Raw genomic sequence first — 18,884 nt, forward strand, 5'->3', positions numbered from 1 at the left:
ATTGGGAAAAGGTTTACAGTTGTTGTTTAGTTTTACACATTCGACTTATGGATTGTTTAAATATGTTAGCAAATCCCCTTTTGCATCTCCTGATTGATACACGTTTTTCAGCATGTTGCTGTTTTATTTCAATGGCACTGCAGAGAATCAGGGGACCAATTTTTCCCCTCAACATTCTAATTTGGAAGCAGTTTCAGTAGGCTTTTGAAATATAGCAGTAAACAACAGAGGTGTCAATTTCATGATTCATTTGCCTGAAATGTTTCTGCTTGATCACTTTTATATGAACAACACCATATCATAGCACAGATTTAATCATGCAGGAAATTTCTTGTCTGTTTCTTAGATAGATTACATTATGAAATCTTACAATTCTAGGCTTGATTAGAACATGACGTATTTCCAGTTCCAACCAGTTTGAATTAGACCTATTTTTGTGTTCCATGCTTCTCCACGTCATCTAGCCACCTAACTAGATTGTTCCATCAGACGGAATTACCCGCATCACTCAATGAAATGCAATTATTGATTACGCTGCTCCCCTCCCTGAATCCAATCCTGCATCCCTACCTCCCTCCATTCCTCCCTTCCATCCCCTCCTCCCTCCCATCATCCTCCGTCCCCCTGCCTCTGTCTCCTCTTCTGAAGTGCTGCAGCGAGAGAGCACTGCATCGGGGAGGGGGGGAGAAAAAAAATCACGTTGTGCAATTCATTTACATTGCATCCACTTCTTTGTTAAAGAAATACCCAAGAGATTTTTTTCAACACACATCGAACAATGGCTTTTAAGAAGCTCTTTCTACTTTTGTTGCCATAAAATCAAGGTAAGACATTTTTTTCTTTAAGTTTCTAAAGCGTTTAATAAGACATTGGTGTGGAACTTCAATATTTCTTTATGGGAAATTAAACATTGATTTAATTTCACCCATGTTTTAATGGTCTGCTTTAAATTATCAAATAAATGGCATTATTCATATTTTCACACTCCTTGTCTTATTTAGGTGAGTATTTACAATGTAGTTGGCATCATTTGTGTAAGTAACTAAAAGTTAAAAACTCATTTATTTTGAGTATTGAGAATTTTAATTTGTTATCAGGTTTAATTCATTGTTTAAAAAATTCTACCATACTGTAAATTAGATTTTTTTTAAATTTCTTGTTAGCAGCATAGCGTGAAGTTTAAGACTGAGTGTTTTTGGAAACATTCATAGTGAGCTTTTGCATTTTATCTGTTTATTCACTGGTTTTGGTGGCTTTGTAATACTTCCTCTTAATTGCGGTTGACTTTGCCGTGTTGTTGGCTGTGGAATAAGAGGCTGTAGAGCAATGTCGTGTGCCCTGGGGCAGTGGAAGCACTCTGCCAAAAAGCGGAAAGGATGTGAGAGGAGGCAACTGACTCGCCCATGAATTGTACCTCGTGAGGCAATAAACGATAGACATGCTCTCAATCGCTGAACTGGAAACCTGTGGAAAAATGCTTGTGAGAAATACTTTGATACAAAGTACATTGTCATCCTGATTTTGCAGTAAAATCTGCAGGAAAAGTTGTTTTATTGGCCATATGATGTGCAAGAAAGAACCAATTAAGTTGTGGTAGAAATGTCACCCCTCCTCAAAAATCAAATGGTAGCATTCAATCCAACTATTAAAAATGTTGCTCTACTAATTTTCCATGAAAGTGGCTGATGACTAGCTAACCAGGAAAGTATAAATTGAATGCTCTGCAAGTTTAGATTTGCAGTCATTCATTTCTCTCTATTGGTGGTATTGTTCCCCTGTGAATAAAAAAATAACAAATGAATGAATAAAAAACATCTTAATGCCCTCAGTGGAGGTCCACACTGTGCCGAGCATTTTTGTAATTTGAAATGTGTTCGTTTAGATGATTCTTTCCATGTGGTGAATTATTTCTCACTAAAGAATATTTGTGAACTAAGATTATGTGTTTCCCTTCTGTAATTAATCATTTTACTGAAATTCAGTCAGACACTCATGCCCGTATTTTATGGCTTTGGTCTGCACTTTCTTCAATCCTTTGAACTTCCAACACAAGCTCACAGAGATCCATCCCCCTTTGCATTTCACTCATGGTAATACAGTTGTAAACCAACTGTCGTGCCTCAGGCAGTGAAGCAAAAACAAAAAACAACAGAAAAAAAGATAGCTTCCTTCCATTATCTTGACAATCAAAAGATTCAGCAGATGTTTCATTATTTTGTTTAGATCATGGTTAATGATCCCTGTAGCTAAATGGCCTGAAGTGTTTTTGCATTTATAAAACAAAGTTAATCTCGCTACGTCACCACCATTCCCACGAGTACAGTAAAACGAGTGTCATCAAGAATGTCTGTGGTTATGTGGTTTCCCATGCTATTTATCAAGAACTGCATTTTTCACCTTTAATTACATACCTCTTTTTATAGCTTTTGGATATTTCCCATTCTCAATCTACATGATTCCATTTTCTCAAATGGGAAATACTTGATCTATATTAATGATTATTAAACATACTATTTTCTGTTGCTCTTATGGATAATATGTTTCCGTTTTGTCTTAGTGTTGTTAACGGCTCCTCCCGCAATTCAATACACAAACACATGCACGAGCTCAGTATAGCTAATTCCATCACTGCTTGATGAAATCTCCTAATGGATGCCATCCCATTTTGGTGGCGCCTCCCCCAGATGAGGCCACGACTTCTCCATTTTGATGGGATTACTTGCAGTATTGCCCACTTAGAGATTGGACCTGCTTCCAGTTGATACTAATAAAGCAAACCAGCTGTCAGGTGTATGCACCGGTGAATGTCTTTCAAAGGGCAGAAGCTGAATGTAAAAAAGAAGCGTATGACAACTTAACAGCATTGGTGACATTGATTCGACCGTATTTGCTTGTTTTTCAGTACAATAATATTACTATTATAAATATAGTAAAACCTAAACTTAATGCTCGCATATATAGAGGCATATTAAAAAGGACATTAGACCATTTTGATTGTATAAAGGCCGACATTTTGTGCAGGGTAGGCTGGTTGAACACTCTAAATTGCCCCTATATATGTATATATATATATTTTATATATATATATATATATATATATATATATATATATATATATATATATATATATATATATATATATATATATATATATTTTATATATATATATATATATATATATATATATATATATATATATATATATATATATATGGATATGGATATATATAAACAATAATGTGACAATTTGAAAATACAGTACTCTAAGGCCTATTGGTGAGAACATGGAAGATGGAAAAGCTCCACTGCTGTCTTGTTTGCAAGTGTCGGTTTGATTGTGATTACTCCTGTTGCTGCGTGCACAGTCAGGGGCTCCTTTTGTGGAGGTCAGGTGGTCTTCTTTGAGCTGTGGTGTCTTCTGAGCTTCATCAGGCCTGACAGCACACCTCACCATGCACTCCATTGATTTTCTGACAGGCAGACATCACCAGGAGCTGTGTGAGCATGCTGGTCAATGTGCACAGACAAAAAAAGAAACAGTTTGTCTAAGCAACGTGACTTAATTCTTCAGTGATATACGCAGGGTGGCATGAACTTTGACATTTGTAGCTTCGGCTGTTGGTTTAGCAAAAAAAAAAAAAAAAGTTTGCATTAAGCAAAATTGTGTTTACTATTTGGATTTTATTATACATATTTGGAAGTGTTTAATCTCCTTAGGCTGTGACCCTTGTGAGGATAAGCGATATTGAAAATGAATGAATGACTAATCCCCTTGGGTAGTTTTACTGCATCTCAATGACTCCGTTTTGAACGCCCACTTAGGTTACAGTGTACCAGCACATGGCTATTTGCTCAACTGAGGACTACACACACTAGTTGGATCCCCCAAAACCCCTATCATTTGATTAATTCTTATGATAATCTTGGACATTGCTAATGCAGGCATTAAAAATATATTGGTCCTTGCTCATAACCACAGAAGTCTTTCAATGAGCCAAAGAGATTACTGGAGTCACCTTGAATCAGCAGTGTCATTTTGTCTAGTAAAATTGCATTATAGGAGCTGGAACTGGCCCTTTGATTTGTGTTCTCCTGACAAGGCTTCAGTGTTCATTAGAGGCTTTAGTGAACAGCCCTGAGACGCATGTAGAGGGTGCACTCTGGACAGTTCTGATGATTTCGCCGCCCTATTCTTAAGTCAGTCTAGAGATGATTTAGCTTTCCGTCATTTAAAAGTAAACCTGTGAACCGCACCTTCCTCAAATGCTATTATTGCATTTTAGTTCTAATGCCGGTCTGTAAGATATGCAAACCTGGATCAGAGGTTGAATGTGAAATCACATTAGACTAGGGTCTCCCTCTCAATAGCACTCTCTGGGAAATTGCGGGTTAGTGCAGATTTATGCACAAAAACCAGTTTCTTCCATCTCACGGATGAAATATGAATGCCATGGTTGGATTGTTGCACCATCATAATTACATTGACCTCTCATCTCATTTTATGAACCGCTTTATCCTCATTAGGGTCGCAGAGGTTGCTGGAGCCAATCTCAGCTGTCTCCGGGCCAGAGGCAGGGGGACACCCTGAATCGGTGGCCAGCCGATCGCAGGGCACAAAGAGACGGACAACCATGCACACTCACACCCATACCTAGGGACAATTTAGAGTGTCCAATCAGCCTACCATGCATGTTTTTGGAATGTGGGAGGAAACCGGAGTACCCGGAGGAAACCCATGCAGGCCCAGGGAGAATATTGACCTCTTTGTTGTGAAATTTATTTTAGCAGTGTTTATTTTAATAGTTACATCTAACATTGTCTATTTTCACCTGTGGTGACGCGTTGTGTGTCTTGTTGCTTTTACAGACTGACTGATCTGACCATTCCCAGTATAAATCCGCCCTTCTTGCTCATCTTCCCCATCGCCCACTGGTTTAGCCAGAATGGAGGATTCTTACAATAACAGGACTTCCTTGGTTAAAGGCGCCAAGGACATGGTGAAAGAAGCAAAGCGGCACGCGACGAAGAAGGTCAACAAAGTAGTTGACCGTGCCTCCGAAGAGTATACATCCCATCACAACTATTCACGATTTGAGGACGATGCTGACGATGATGACGAGGATTTCTACAGGCATCCTCAAAGGCAAGATGGAGAGGGTTACCATGACAATGATGAGGGCTCCAGCGATGCCACCGAGGGCCACGACGACGAAGACGAGATCTACGAGGGAGAGTACCAGGGGGTCCCCTCCCAAGGTGACAGGAAGCATAAGGAGGGCCAAGTAGCTCTCGGGCAGCCGAAGTCAGATGCAACGAGGGACAGAAAAGAACTTGAGCAGGAGCGACAGGCGGATGAGGAGGAGCTGGCACAGCAGTACGAGCTCATCATCCAAGAGTGTGGCCATGGGAGGTTCCAGTGGCAGCTGTTCTTGGTACTTGGACTGGCCCTCATGTCAGATGGTGTTGAGGTGTTCGTGGTGGGCTTTGTGCTTCCTAGTGCTGAAACAGACATGTGCGCGCCCGACTCCAGCTCAGGATGGCTAGGTGAGTGAGTTCGCAAGCCTCATGGCTTACCATTACACGCCCCATATATCCTCACAAAACAATTATATTTCAATATTATGAGAAAACTTCCACCCTTTGATTGAGGTTATCTGTAGTAAAGCCACATTCTATTGGTTGCACAGCATAGGTCATATTGTCTAGCCATTCACCACCATGGATTTGGGTTAAACCACATTATTTTTTGCTACATTTCCTTTCTAGAATTCAGTTTGGCCAGCTGCACAGAGGTCATGAGTTAAAATAGCCCTCCTGTTTATAGTTGTGTTATTTATCGGCGTGTTTAGGTTGCTTTTGTCGACTCAAGCCAATGTAAGATTCAGTAACTTTTGAGTCGCTGCCGACCAGTCCGGGGTTTACTCTGTTTTTGTCTGTGATGGGCTTCGTCTAAACTGCAGTCCCCAATCATCGAGTATATTAACTCAGACATCTGCATTTGTCAAGACACTAAAAGATTAGTGCCACTTAACATGTACTGCCTGCATGCATTTCATTATTTTAAATTTGTGCATCACATGAACAAAAGGGTTTTGATCCACTAGTCTTGTGTGTCAGGATTAAGAGGGTAGCGAATATTGCTTTACCAGTATGTTGAGCAGCAGTTCCAGCAGTCCTGGTGACTGTAAGTGTGTAATCCCTCATCACAATGTTGTGCATACGGATTGACTGAAGAAGAACAACAACGTAAGGGATAACTTGAGACCTTCCCCTGGACTGCTAAAAAAAAGATAAGAAGGAACGCTTATGATTTGTTTTGTGGTGTGTAGTCGTGTCCCCGTAAGTATGAACAGAGAATTTAAATGCCACCATGAAGTACAGTGTGTGAACAGTGGACTGGTGTGAAGGAGGGACAGCTCTGAAGTAGAAAGATTACCAAGTTAAGAGGCGTAATGGGGAGGGAGGAGTGGGAGGATCAGAGCGGGATGCTTGGCACACTGCTACTATTCAGCATGCCAGCAATGCAAGTGCCATCATCGCACACAGACAATAAGAATGCACCATCCTATCATTACTTATTTGTTCTCATGGGCTGTATTTTTCATCATGACACCCCTCCTACCTCCCTCCAAACACACACACACACACACACACACACACACACAGACACACACGCACACACACTCACACATCTTCCGTGTCATTGTCGCTGGGAAGCCGAGTCACTTTCAGGATAACTTATCTTCAATCTCCTCTAATTATCAATTGTAACCGTTTAGTCAGTTCTTTATTGTATGATGAACCTTCATCGTCATCTGCAACACCCTCTCTTCTTTGTCCACTTTACTACCCCCTCTGTGTGGGGCACCAGGGGCCAAGAGCAGCTGAGCATAACTAAACTGCGGTAAAATGACAGCATCACTGCAGAGAATACCAACACTTGTGCAGTGCCGCTCCACCAGGGAAATGGAACATGTGTAGGAGTGGAGGACATCAAAACCAGGGGGCTTTGGCCAGCAATTTCAGTCGGTTGTAAACCATTTTTAACGACTCTCTCCCATTAAAGCACCATTCGATTTACTTATGCTCACTTCTTGCGTAAAGGAGATTAGATGCTGACACCTATTTTCCTTTTTTTACACCCTTTTAGTTGAAGTCTCACAATGTAAGGTGAGGAAAAAAATAGTCATACCAAAAAGCTTGGAGTGAAAAAATATATACATAAGGAAGCCTGTATGAGTGGGAATAAACATGAGAAGTGAGGACAAAATATGAGAGAAGCAATTAAGCACGTGAAAGGGAACAGGTGCAGATTGAAAAGAATGGAGAAGTACCAATGTATTGTAGTAAAATGGATTGAAGAATGTTGTTTTGGATGGTGTTGAAGCAGATCTTGAGGCTGAGAGGAATGAGCATCAAAGCATGAAATCAGAGAAGAGGTCTTGAATGCAGCTTAGCTCTCCCACCTCCTCCCTAATCATCGAAGGGTGTTCCACAAGGTCTATGTATGTAAATAGAAAATAAACATCAATAGTACTCACAGGAATATATACTTTATCCCTTGTGAAATATAATGCATGTTTCTGTGTAGTCCGATGTCCATTGAAAAGAAGCACTGTTTTGTGCTTTTTATTTGATTGGATTCAGTTATTTTAGGCTGTCATAGATTAATGGTATTTTTATTAAACCTAACAGGGAAAATACTCAGGTTTTTTTTAGTTAAGCAGTCTGTTTTTTCTTCTTCAGTGTGTAGTTTACCAATACAAAATTAAGTGTTTTATACTCATGAATTAGTGTGAATCTTTTGTAGTGGTTTATATGTGTCGTCCCTAATTTGGTCTCATGTCGTGATTGATGTGTTTTGACATACCAACTCAGTATCATGGGCCAAAACCTTTTGCCTCAGTCTGACAAGTCTCCTGACACACTGTCATTTTCTGACGTTGCACCAAGTCCACGTGGGTCACATAAAAAATTCAACTGTATTATAAACGCTTGTGTGCTTTTATTCACACTTGTTTCTGTGTAATGTGTCAGAAACGCTACTGATCTTCTCTCGGTGGTTTTGTAGTCAGCCACAATTTGTCTTTAAACTATGCTCAACTGAGCTGACGTGTATTGATTTTGTTCCTCTTCTTCCTCTGATATTTTCTCTTCTAAATCAATGGCAGAGCAGTGGTGTGTAACCCTGCAAAGTGTGGAAGTTTCATTAATTAAAATGCCAGCCTGTCCAGCTTTATCATTTCAAATATGTTCTCTATTGATTTGCTGACGACGGATTGAATGTCAGTGTGATTCAATGCTGCATTATCTCACGCTCCATCATGTGCACCATGGGAGATGTAAGATCTGCACTGTTAGTGTGCTACTAAATTAAAAGGTAAAGCTACATGATCACAAAATCACAAAGCTCTTTGTATTGCTAATGCTGTTGATGTGCTAAAACAAAATAATAGTACATACAGTTCTCTTTGTAACAATAATCAATAAAAATCAATAGAAAATTTATTTCTTTTTTAGTTCTTTTTAATTGTAATATTATGACTATCCTGTAACATTTTTTTTTTTAAATTAGTCTTAAAACTTTTCTTCAGTCTTCACTGTCACAGCAAACCAAATATTGTTGGAGTCTGCAGAGGTACACAACTCCAATGCATTACAAATAGAGCTGTTTGTTTTTTAAATGCTTACCAATACAGTATATTTGTTGACATATAGTTTACTACATACTACCATAGACAGTGAAAAGTTGCAAGACTCACAAGACATTGCTTGCAACTACCGGAAACAATAATATGTTGCCCCGAGATGACTCCCAACCTTTCTTTCAGCCATTTAGCATTTAGCGACAGACCTCTCTTTGTTCCATGAGGTTATTTTTGAGTTACAGTGTATGTGACAGTACAGTGTACTGCCCTGCTCTTTATTGGGGCCAGCCAGCACTGCTGACATCATACGCCGAGATGGCGTGCAGCAAGCTGGACAGAACATCGATAAATTCATTGTGTAATTGATGATCCTGCTTAGGGTATATTCATTTGTCTACTGCTTTTAATGCACTGCACAGAGGAGCGAATGCAGGTGCTTTCTTGTTCTATTTGGTGCCTGTCTGTCCAATCCAATAAACCCTTAATAAAGTTTAAAATGCTTATTAGATGTCTCACGGTTCTCAGATCTAAGGGTCAATCCCTGTGTGGTGAGACCCTTAATGAATGAATGAATGTATGTATAAGTAATTATTGCAAACCTTGCCAAGGTGTAAAACAAGGGAACTTTGAGACTGAAGATTTTTCTTATGGATATGGTGCAGAATGGATCTGTGCAAACAATTTAATTTCATTACTGTTTTAAAAAAAAAATGGTATTGACTTAAACGTCTAGCAGAAAATTGAAAACAAAATCCTCAACCAAATTTCCCACGTTTGGCTAGGTTCCAGCACCCCGACATGACAGCAACAGATAAAGCAGTATGGAAAATGAATAATATATACATATTTATTAGTCTTTCCAAATACTACCTAGTGTATCTTTCGGCGCACCATGGTGGCCTCTTTAGCAAAATGTAATGTTCCATATGTTCTCTCTTATTTGCAGGGAGCATTGTTTACCTGGGGATGATGCTGGGAGCGTTCTTTTGGGGAGGCATGTCTGACAAAATGGGCCGCAGACAGTGCCTCCTCATGTGCATGTCCACCAACGGTTTCTTCGCCTTCTTGTCTTCTTTTGTCCAAGGATACGGTGTCTTCCTTGTTTGCCGGTTCGCTGCAGGGTTTGGGTAAGACTGCTGAGACTGAAGGTGACATGAATGCAAATTTGTATGGAAAAGTAATTTGGGAAGGATGAGCCAGGGATGTGCCCATCGTGTGTTTTCTTGGCATTCCTTCATTGCGAGTAGTATATGTCTTCATCCTCATTGTTATTCCCTTTGCTGGTATTCATTAAATTTAATGATCACTAAAAGTGCAATTCACACTGCTTACTCTTAACAAATACATTTTTTTTTTGTGAGAATAGAGTAGTCAGTCGGAATTATGTATTCTATGTGTACACAACACATGTTGTGATTTTATATTTGATCTTTCAGGAGGTACTGCAGTAATTGCGTCTGTAGCTATCTTAGTGTAATAATTAAAAAATGTCAACGTAACCTTTATATCAGATCAGGTTTTATGCTTAATGTCATGTTTTGCTGTATAATGTGATCGTGAAGCCTAATTGCATAAGGCGATTTGAATTTAAGAAAAAAGAAAAAATGTGACGGATCATGCAGAATATTTATGTACTTGTTGGAAATCTCTAATTTCTATTTTGTTCTGCTTCTTGCAGGATTGGAGGTGCAGTGCCCATTGTTTTCTCTTTCTATGCAGAGGTTTTATCAAGGGAGAAAAGAGGAGAACACTTGAGCTGGCTGTGTATGTTTTGGATGATTGGCGAGATCTATGCATCCGCCATGGCTTGGGCTATTATCCCGCATTATGGTGAGTTTAGCAGCTGCTTGGACAAGTTGAATTCATTATCTTTATGCTGTAGATGCGTGGATGCACACACTTCTGGATAATGCTGCATACACTGTCGCCTTGTGATATCAGAGACTGCGCTTATAATTTTGTTCATTTTTCTGCTTTGAATTTTAAGATACTATGAACGCTTCTTGGTGGTAGCTAAACACAGAACCCAGCAGTTATTTCTGCAGTAACTATGACCTAATAGTTTAAATTTTGTCCCAGAACATAGTTTAGAAAGCTCAACATTATGCCTTAATTGACCATCCTTTTCTTGCTTTTCTTGGCTCTAACTCTGTCCTTTCTTTTAGTATCTCTCCTTCCTCTTATTTCTCTTTCACTCCACTCCCCATCTTGACAGTGTTCTTTTTGATCAAGCATAATTAGGTTTTTCTCCTTGCTTGACCAGGACAAAGCTTGTGCTTGAGGTGATTTATGGCCAGACCGTGCGTTGGCCAACCTGTGACGTCAGTGAATGCGATAGCCCTTATGTGTGTGTAAATGTGTGTGTTAGTGGCAACCCTTTCATTTGGTGCAAGGTTTTTCCAGCAGTAATTTAACACTGTGGTCTGAAACCTGTAACACACCATGGACAAGTTTAATGTTTGAGTTTTCGAACACTAGCATACAAGCAAACATTAAAGTAAGTTTATAAAATGAACATATTATCCAATTCTCATCAGTCATTACTACATACATATTGGATTCGAGTTGGACTTGTCATGGCAGCATGCACGCATGAATCTGGTTGGCCGAAATAATAGTAACATCAACACACATTTTTGGAAACAGCCAAATAGACCCAAAGAAATAAGTTCATACAATGGCATGTGCAAAGTATTTGAATTTAGAATATGAATGTTGGGCAGTGCTTATTTGTATGTATATATGTAAGCTGATCAAGCTATCCACTGTATCTTTGTACATGTGGTTGTAGTAGGAGTAGGAGTTGTGAGGGAGTGCTGAACTGGTCCACCAGTTGTAGTCAATTACGTACATAATCCTTGTAATGAGATTTCCAATAGAGTGAGTAAAACACAAACCCCGAGGGGAAAGAAGCTAAGCTCCATTTCTGCACAAAAGGCAATCAGTGCTGAACAACTCCATCCTTTCTCGATTTCCTCCTATCACTCACTCTGTGCACAAATAAAAAAACTAAACAAAGAACAAAAAAAGTCTGTGTGACAAATGGCCAATTTATTCTGCTGAGTAGTAAAACTTGACTGACATTTATTATTTTAAGACTAGTAGGTGTATTGATCAAATGAAAGCACGATGAGTGGACATTGTATGTTTTTTTATGTAATTGCATTACTATTAAAGAAGATTATATTTTAAGATTAATTCTCTGAAGACATTTTCTGGCATAAACAGTAACGTAAAGCCGCCATTCATCCTGACTACCGCCTACGCCCGGTATTGGATAATGGGATTGCTCCCTGTTCATCTCCATGAGGCACGATCCGTTGAGAGACGTGGGAGGTCACGACTGGCAATGCACCATTGTTTTTTGGGGCGTTTTTTTAAGAGGGTGATGCGAGGTTCTCATAAACACAAAATTAGTTATTGTTTTCAGCTTTTTGTTAATTCTATAAAATTCACACACCGCACATTAGAATTTTTTTTCATTTAAAAGCCCCAATGTAACATATTGTTTCATTAATTTTTGAATTTCATAAGATTTGGAATGAGCTGTCATCCTGTAAAGAAATCCAGAATAGGCCAGTTTCTGTAAAACCTGTAAAACAAAATCTATAAAATAAATAAACAGCATTTTGAACAAAACCAATTTAAATTTGTCTGTTGAAAGTCTGCTACTTTAATAGTAAAGTAATATATGAAAACCGGTCCTATATTAACATAAAATCAGAAAGAAAGAAGCAGGAATGAAATATGCTGAAAATGCAGGAACTAAAGCATTTTTGTCACGAATGTCTCATATTGTTCTTCAACCCAATCAGAATTTCACTGATGTTGTGCATTGTGCTTCCAGGATGGAGTTTCAGCATGGGCTCAGCATACCAGTTCCATAGCTGGAGAGTGTTTGTGGTCGTCTGTGCCCTGCCTTGTGTGTGTTCTGTGGTTGCATTGACCTTCATGCCAGAAAGCCCCAGATTTTACCTTGAGGTACAAGCTTATTTGCCCATCAAATTGGGCACAAAAATTCAAGATAGAAATTGTTACAGTAAATCTTTGCTAGCTCCACATTATCATACATTTTCAAGAAACAGATTCAATGGACCATAGTCTATGACTACAAACTGTTGCTTTTGCTTAGTAAGCTGTTGCTGATCCCACAAATGTCTTTTTTTTTCTTTGACGCTCCTTCTGCTGACAGGTAGGGAAGCACGACGAAGCCTGGATGATCCTCAAGCAAATCCACGACACCAACATGAGAGCGCGTGGGCAGCCGGAAAAAGTCTTCAGCGTGAGTTTTATTTCTCCCTGGTGCTGCTCTGCTTTAGTTTGGTGATGTTGAAAGGAAGAAAAGAGGCTTATTTTCTGCCACGGCTAGGACAGGTTTTAACATACTTTGACTCTCTTCAAGGGCTCACATCTGCATTATGTCATTTCTCAAAGCTCTTCTGTGCCATTCAGGCTTATTTGGAACCTGAACTGCATGTTAAATAGTCAATGCATTGATGCTATCAGCCTCTGTGAGGTCATTTTCATCTTACACAGGAATTTGTTTTAAGGTTTAATATTTGTCACCAATAACATTGTTGCTTGAATAGAGGCAATCTAATTTAATTAAAAAACATCTAGTTTGCCATTTGCCAGGGATATAGCATTGACATCATTAGTCATCAATTATATTTAAAGTGCTGGTTGTGAAATTTGACAGTTAAATTTGGCGCCTTAAGTCATCTTTATTCATTTTATACTCACACATTAATCACTCTAACTGCTAGGTTAACAGGATAAAGATTCCAAAGCAGCTTGATGAATTTGTGGAATTGGAGTCAGAATCCGGAAACCCGGTTTCCAAGGCTATTTTCCGGATGAAAGCTGAAGTCCATGGGGTATGTTCTCTCAGCAGTTTACGTTTTATCCTTTGTCCCCCACCCAAATTGTTTTTAGACTATTCTGACGATGCATGCATTGTCGTTCTTTAGATCTATCGGAATCTCATGAAGTGTTTCAACTACCCGATGAGAGAAAATATGATACGACTCGCAATAGTGTGGCTCACGCTCTCTTTTGGGTGAGTGTTCTAATGGAAGAACCAAGTGAAGTTTCCCCCCCAAATAATACAAATTGCATTTCGTTCAACCTGAGCTCCCTCTACTCTAAAAGTGTGAGCCAAATCAATCACAGTCTTACGGTCAACACTCGTCAGCCTGAGCTGAGACAGATAGTAGTGGAAAATGCTAAAGGAAAAAAAAAGATTAATAATTGTCATCCTTAGACTCAAAACGTTTTTTTCTGATTGCAGGTATTATGGTTTGTCAGTCTGGTTCCCTGATGTCATCAAACATCTGCAGGCAGATGAATACGCCTCCAAAGTGCAGTTGCACAACAACGAGCGTATTGAAAATTTCACCTTCAACTTTACCCTGGAGAATCAGATACATAAAAATGGATTTTTCATCAATGATCGGTATGCAATTGAGCTCAGTGGATATCATGTATATTTTGTAAAACAACTCCCCCTAGATTTCTTTTTTGTCTGGTCAGATAAAAAGAGGAATCATCTTATACAAGCGTTGTACTATAGAAAAAGGACTTTAGGGTTCTACATACTGAAGTACAATATAATTATCTGCACACAGATTCATCAACATGAAACTCAAATCCGTCACCTTTGTTGACTCGACCTTTCGTAACTGCTACTTTGATGACGTGACATCCGTGGGATCCAATTTCCATAACTGTACTTTTGTCGATGTGTTCTTCTTTAATACAGGTGAGATGCCCTTATCAACTTTGAGGGTGCTCTTTTTAAATCAAATTATGAATCTAACTGTAAAGTGTTTTGTGCGTGCAGACATCGACGACTCCAAGCTGATAGATGGCACTGAGGTGATCAACAGCACGTTCACCCACAACAAGACAGGATGCCAGATGACGTTTGACGATGATTACAGTGCCTACTGGGTTTACTTCATCAACTTCTTGGGAACATTGGCTGTGTTACCAGGGAACATCGTGTCTGCTCTTCTAATGGATAAGACAGGCCGTTTGTCCATGTTAGGTAGGATAGCTTGTTGTGAAGGGTTCCTTTTTTTCTTTCTTTTTTTAACTCTAGACATCTATCACAGAGAGTGTGGAATAGTGTTGATGACGAGCCCGGATTGGAACAGCCATCTCCTCAATCAACATAACTCAAACTTTATTTTTGTGGATTTGTCATTTTTGTGCACCAGGTGGCTCCATGGTGTTGTCAGGCATCAGCTGCTTTTTCTTGTGGTTTGGAACCAGTGAGTCCATGATGATTTTCATGCTGTGCCTTTACAATGGCCTGAGTATTTCTGCCTGGAACTCTCTGGACGTAGTGACAACTGAATCTTTCCCAACTGACAGGAGGTAAGGTTATAAATCATAGTAGTCATAAAAGGCTACCTGCCTTGTAGTCCTTAACCTCCTAGGACCTGCCGTCCACATGTGTGGACATCACATTGGTTGTCATAAGACTACAATGTTAAATTTTGGACAAGGGCCTGGCGTCCACTTATGATGTGGACATCATTTTTCTCAGAAACTACATCATGTAAAAAGATAATTCTTTATTTTTACACTCATCAGGTCCCAATTATCCTAAATATCAAAGAGAAAATAAAAATGCATGCCTTGCAAGAGTTTGGGTCTTAGGAGGTTAAAGCAATATAGTGGCATACAAATATTACTTCAATTTTTAATTGTACAACCCATGAAAAAAATTACTGTTCACATTAATACTTCAAGACAAACTATCTAATTCTTTCTTTCTTTTTTTTAAACTTCTATTCTCCCAAAAACTTTCCACAGAGGAACAGGCTTTGGATTCTGCAATGCGCTATGTAAGATGGCTGCAGTTTTGGGGAACCTCATTTTTGGTTCTCTGGTCGGCATCACAAAGGCCATCCCTATCCTGATGGCATCATCAGTTCTTGTGGGGGGAGGTCTAGTTGGCCTCCGTTTGCCCGATACAAGGGCGAATGTCCTCATGTAACACCAGCTTCACCGCACTATAACCTAGATAAAATATATAGCTTGAGGGGGCTAAAAGATCATAGAGAGGGGAATGTTATTGGCTTGGATCATACATGCAGTGGATATAAAAAGCTAGGACACCCCAGTTTAAATGCTAGATTTTGAGATGTAAAAAAATGAAACCATGATAAATCATTACAGAGGTTTGTCTGCCATTAATTTGTCATATAACCTGTACAAATCAGTAGAGAAAAGGGAATTTCTAAGCATGGACAAAAACAATATAAAATTTTTGCACCCTTGTACCTCTCAAAGATTCACCCCAAATAAATTTAGGGTTTTTTGTAGGCCTTTTTGGGACATTTTGTTAAGGTGCACAAAATAGAATCCAAGATATTGAATGTGTATATCATAGACTTAAACTCACTAAACAAAAAATACAAATAGGTGAATGATTTTAAACCTATGCTGAATTGACATTGTGTGAATATTCAAATGTATTCGAGGAATACAGGCTGTAAAGTTTTTTTTAGAATCGGTCCGTGACAAATTGAGATAATAGCAAACAAGTGGTTAACTTTCTGGCGTAATTCAGGATGGAGGAAATTATGAGCAGTTCCAAAACACCAGTCTGCAAAACTTCTGCAAAAATAGAAAACAACAACCAAAAACTCAGCCAGAAAAGACCTACAAGAGCATCTAAACTTGATTTACCTTTAATCAGAGGCACTTTTTAAGTGGCATTTGTGTGACAAGTTCCACTGAACATGGTTGTGCACACTTCTGCAACTACTATTTTGATTTCAATTGAGTTGTGTAGGTTATATGCAAGGTCACTTTAATGGGGTAAAATTTTGAAATAACTGATATTGTTTTTTTTTTATACAGTATCACAAAACCTTGCTATTTTAAAAGGGCTGCTAAGTTTTTTTTATATCCACTATATAAAAACTGCATTATAGACATCTAACTTATGAGTCCAACAGTACAGCAATTAAGCATACCAATCGGCAGGAGAAAATACCACGCAAGTTAAAGTTGTGATTTTGTGCATGATCTATGTGGACATTTTGCAAAACAAGGCAGATTGTTCCACATTTCCTACAAAAAAATAATTTTGTTCAAGTTACAGCCAGCTTCTTCAACAGTGTTACCGCATCACTTAAACTCAAGGCTTTTAATATTGATAGTCTTATTAAGAGGAGCCAGATGGGGAGAAAAGTGCAAAACAAGTTGTAATGAGCTCAGCCAACCTGCTGGGTGATAACGGAGGGAATAGATGATCAGACGGAATGGTCACACAACACAGATGTACGACAGCTGGGTTTCCTACAAACACACGACATGTTGCAGGTGGCCAGGCAGAGTGCAGACAGGTGCAATGGAAAAATACATGAAAGCTCACACAGTGGCACTTTCAACTTAAACTGTAGCCAACATTTGCTATGTATGCCATCTGAAACTTCTTTATCAGATGTAGGTTACATAATTTATTTTTATTAATTTCCAACACAGAATTTAAAAAAACTATGAACTTTATGGTGAAATTAATCTTGCCATTTTAAACTGTAATGTTATTTTCCATCTGTGTTTTTGGAATGATTGAACCACATATTAAAAATTCGCCTCTTCCACTTCAATAGTCACTATAAATAATAGGGGAAAAAAGTTTCATTTGAGTGCTTTCCCTCTGTTTTTTGCTGTATGTACCTCGCTCCTGGCAGTCACCAACAATAAATATAAAAAGATAACAAATACTGAATGCCTTTCAAAACGTGCCTCTCCTGAGCTAGAGCAGTCTACTCATAGTCATGTGGTATCCCGAGGTTGTAGGATAGAACTGTTTAAAAGAAAACATTTCTTTGAATATGTTAGTCTATTTCAATTCAGTTTACGCTTACCTTTAACTGTAGATATTATTCCATTGAATTCTACACATTTTATTGAAAAAATATTTTTCAAGAATTTAAATATATATGAAATCTTCACCCACGACCGTGATGAAGATAAGCGAAATGAACGAATGAATGACCTCTTTGTGTGTGTCATGATCATCAACTACAGTATCTGAACCATGTGAATGATGGGAAATAACACAACCATGCAACAAAAATGCAAATAACACTCAAACAAAAATATAAAATATAAAACATAAAATAAATCTATTTCTCTTTCATTGTAGAATCAATGATGAAATCCATTCTTTTTAATTCAGTGACATTTAATTTTGGAGCCAGGCATTGGCTATATCTCGATAGTTAAAACCAATTTCATCAGCAAACTACAATATATTAAACCGCTTAAAAAATACATTACCCCGCCCCCCCCCAAAAAACTTTTACCTAATGTTTGCGCTGAGCTGCAATTATATTTTAATCCCTCTTAAAGTGTGGCTCTTACGCTTTCTATTGCAAGAAAAACTGTAGCGTTTCTACATGACATTTGTTAAAGCCATAATTAGATTCTGAACAGTCTGTTGGTGAGAAGTATATTTTGATTGCACTATCGGAGTATTTATTTATTGTACTATTTCTGTGTGTGTGTGTGTTTAAGCATGCACGTGTATTCATTGCAGACTGTAAATAATGTACATAATCAAAGCTAATATTAGTGGAGGTGTGGGAGCAATGTGTACAAGCAACTTGGATTGCATTGTGTGCCCACTGCTCCGTCCACGATTTGCATCACTGTGAGTCCTCTGTTCCAATTCCCCTTTACAACTGCCACTCTCTCTAACATCCTTTCCTGTATGAGTATGTGTGCGTGCGTGCGTACTTGCATGTTGAAAATTGATTGTGCTAATTATGCTTTTCTTTGAACTATTTTACCAGAAACTATGGCAATATTCAGATGTTTGTTGAAGAAAAATGTGAATGTATCACTCTTGTATGTTCTGTACATCCATTTCACAGAGGTAATCCAATGTATGTGGAAAATAATTGTGTGTATACTTGTGACCTTTGGGCCTCCCGGTCAATGCTTCAGGTTGTGAGGTCCATAGGTGTGAAAATATTAAGAAGTGAAAAGATGTTCATTGCAGTCTTTTTTTGTTTTTGAAAATATATACAGTACAATAAAAACTATGTCCTCTTGGAAATTATGCTTTTGTGATTTTTTTGGAAACTATGGAGAAAGACAGTTGAATGCCCCTCTGTCTTTCATCTAAGATGTACCTTTGTTCTTTGCTCTTTCATCTTGCAATTCTAACATTTCTCTTATCTATGGGAGATGAAGCCATGGACTTTGAGT

General features: G+C 38.5%; 1 protein-coding gene across 1 annotated transcript; it reads left to right on the top strand.

The window, feature by feature from the left end:
- The first annotated feature begins 661 nt into the window (after window positions 1–661).
- On the top strand, window positions 662–15,883 carry sv2ca (synaptic vesicle glycoprotein 2Ca). Its single transcript, XM_077600709.1, has 13 exons — window positions 662–824; window positions 4,867–5,544; window positions 9,595–9,775; window positions 10,327–10,478; window positions 12,496–12,629; window positions 12,841–12,930; window positions 13,415–13,525; window positions 13,619–13,707; window positions 13,939–14,103; window positions 14,276–14,409; window positions 14,491–14,697; window positions 14,870–15,029; window positions 15,471–15,883. Exons 2-13 carry the CDS (start codon window positions 4,944–4,946, stop codon window positions 15,652–15,654), a joined length of 2,208 nt encoding a protein of 735 aa, XP_077456835.1. The 5' UTR covers window positions 662–824; window positions 4,867–4,943; the 3' UTR covers window positions 15,655–15,883.
- Window positions 15,884–18,884: the final 3,001 nt, after the last annotated feature.

Source organism: Stigmatopora argus, chromosome 5, assembly GCF_051989625.1.
Source record: "Stigmatopora argus isolate UIUO_Sarg chromosome 5, RoL_Sarg_1.0, whole genome shotgun sequence".
In the NCBI taxonomy this organism is placed as follows: domain Eukaryota; kingdom Metazoa; phylum Chordata; class Actinopteri; order Syngnathiformes; family Syngnathidae; genus Stigmatopora; species Stigmatopora argus.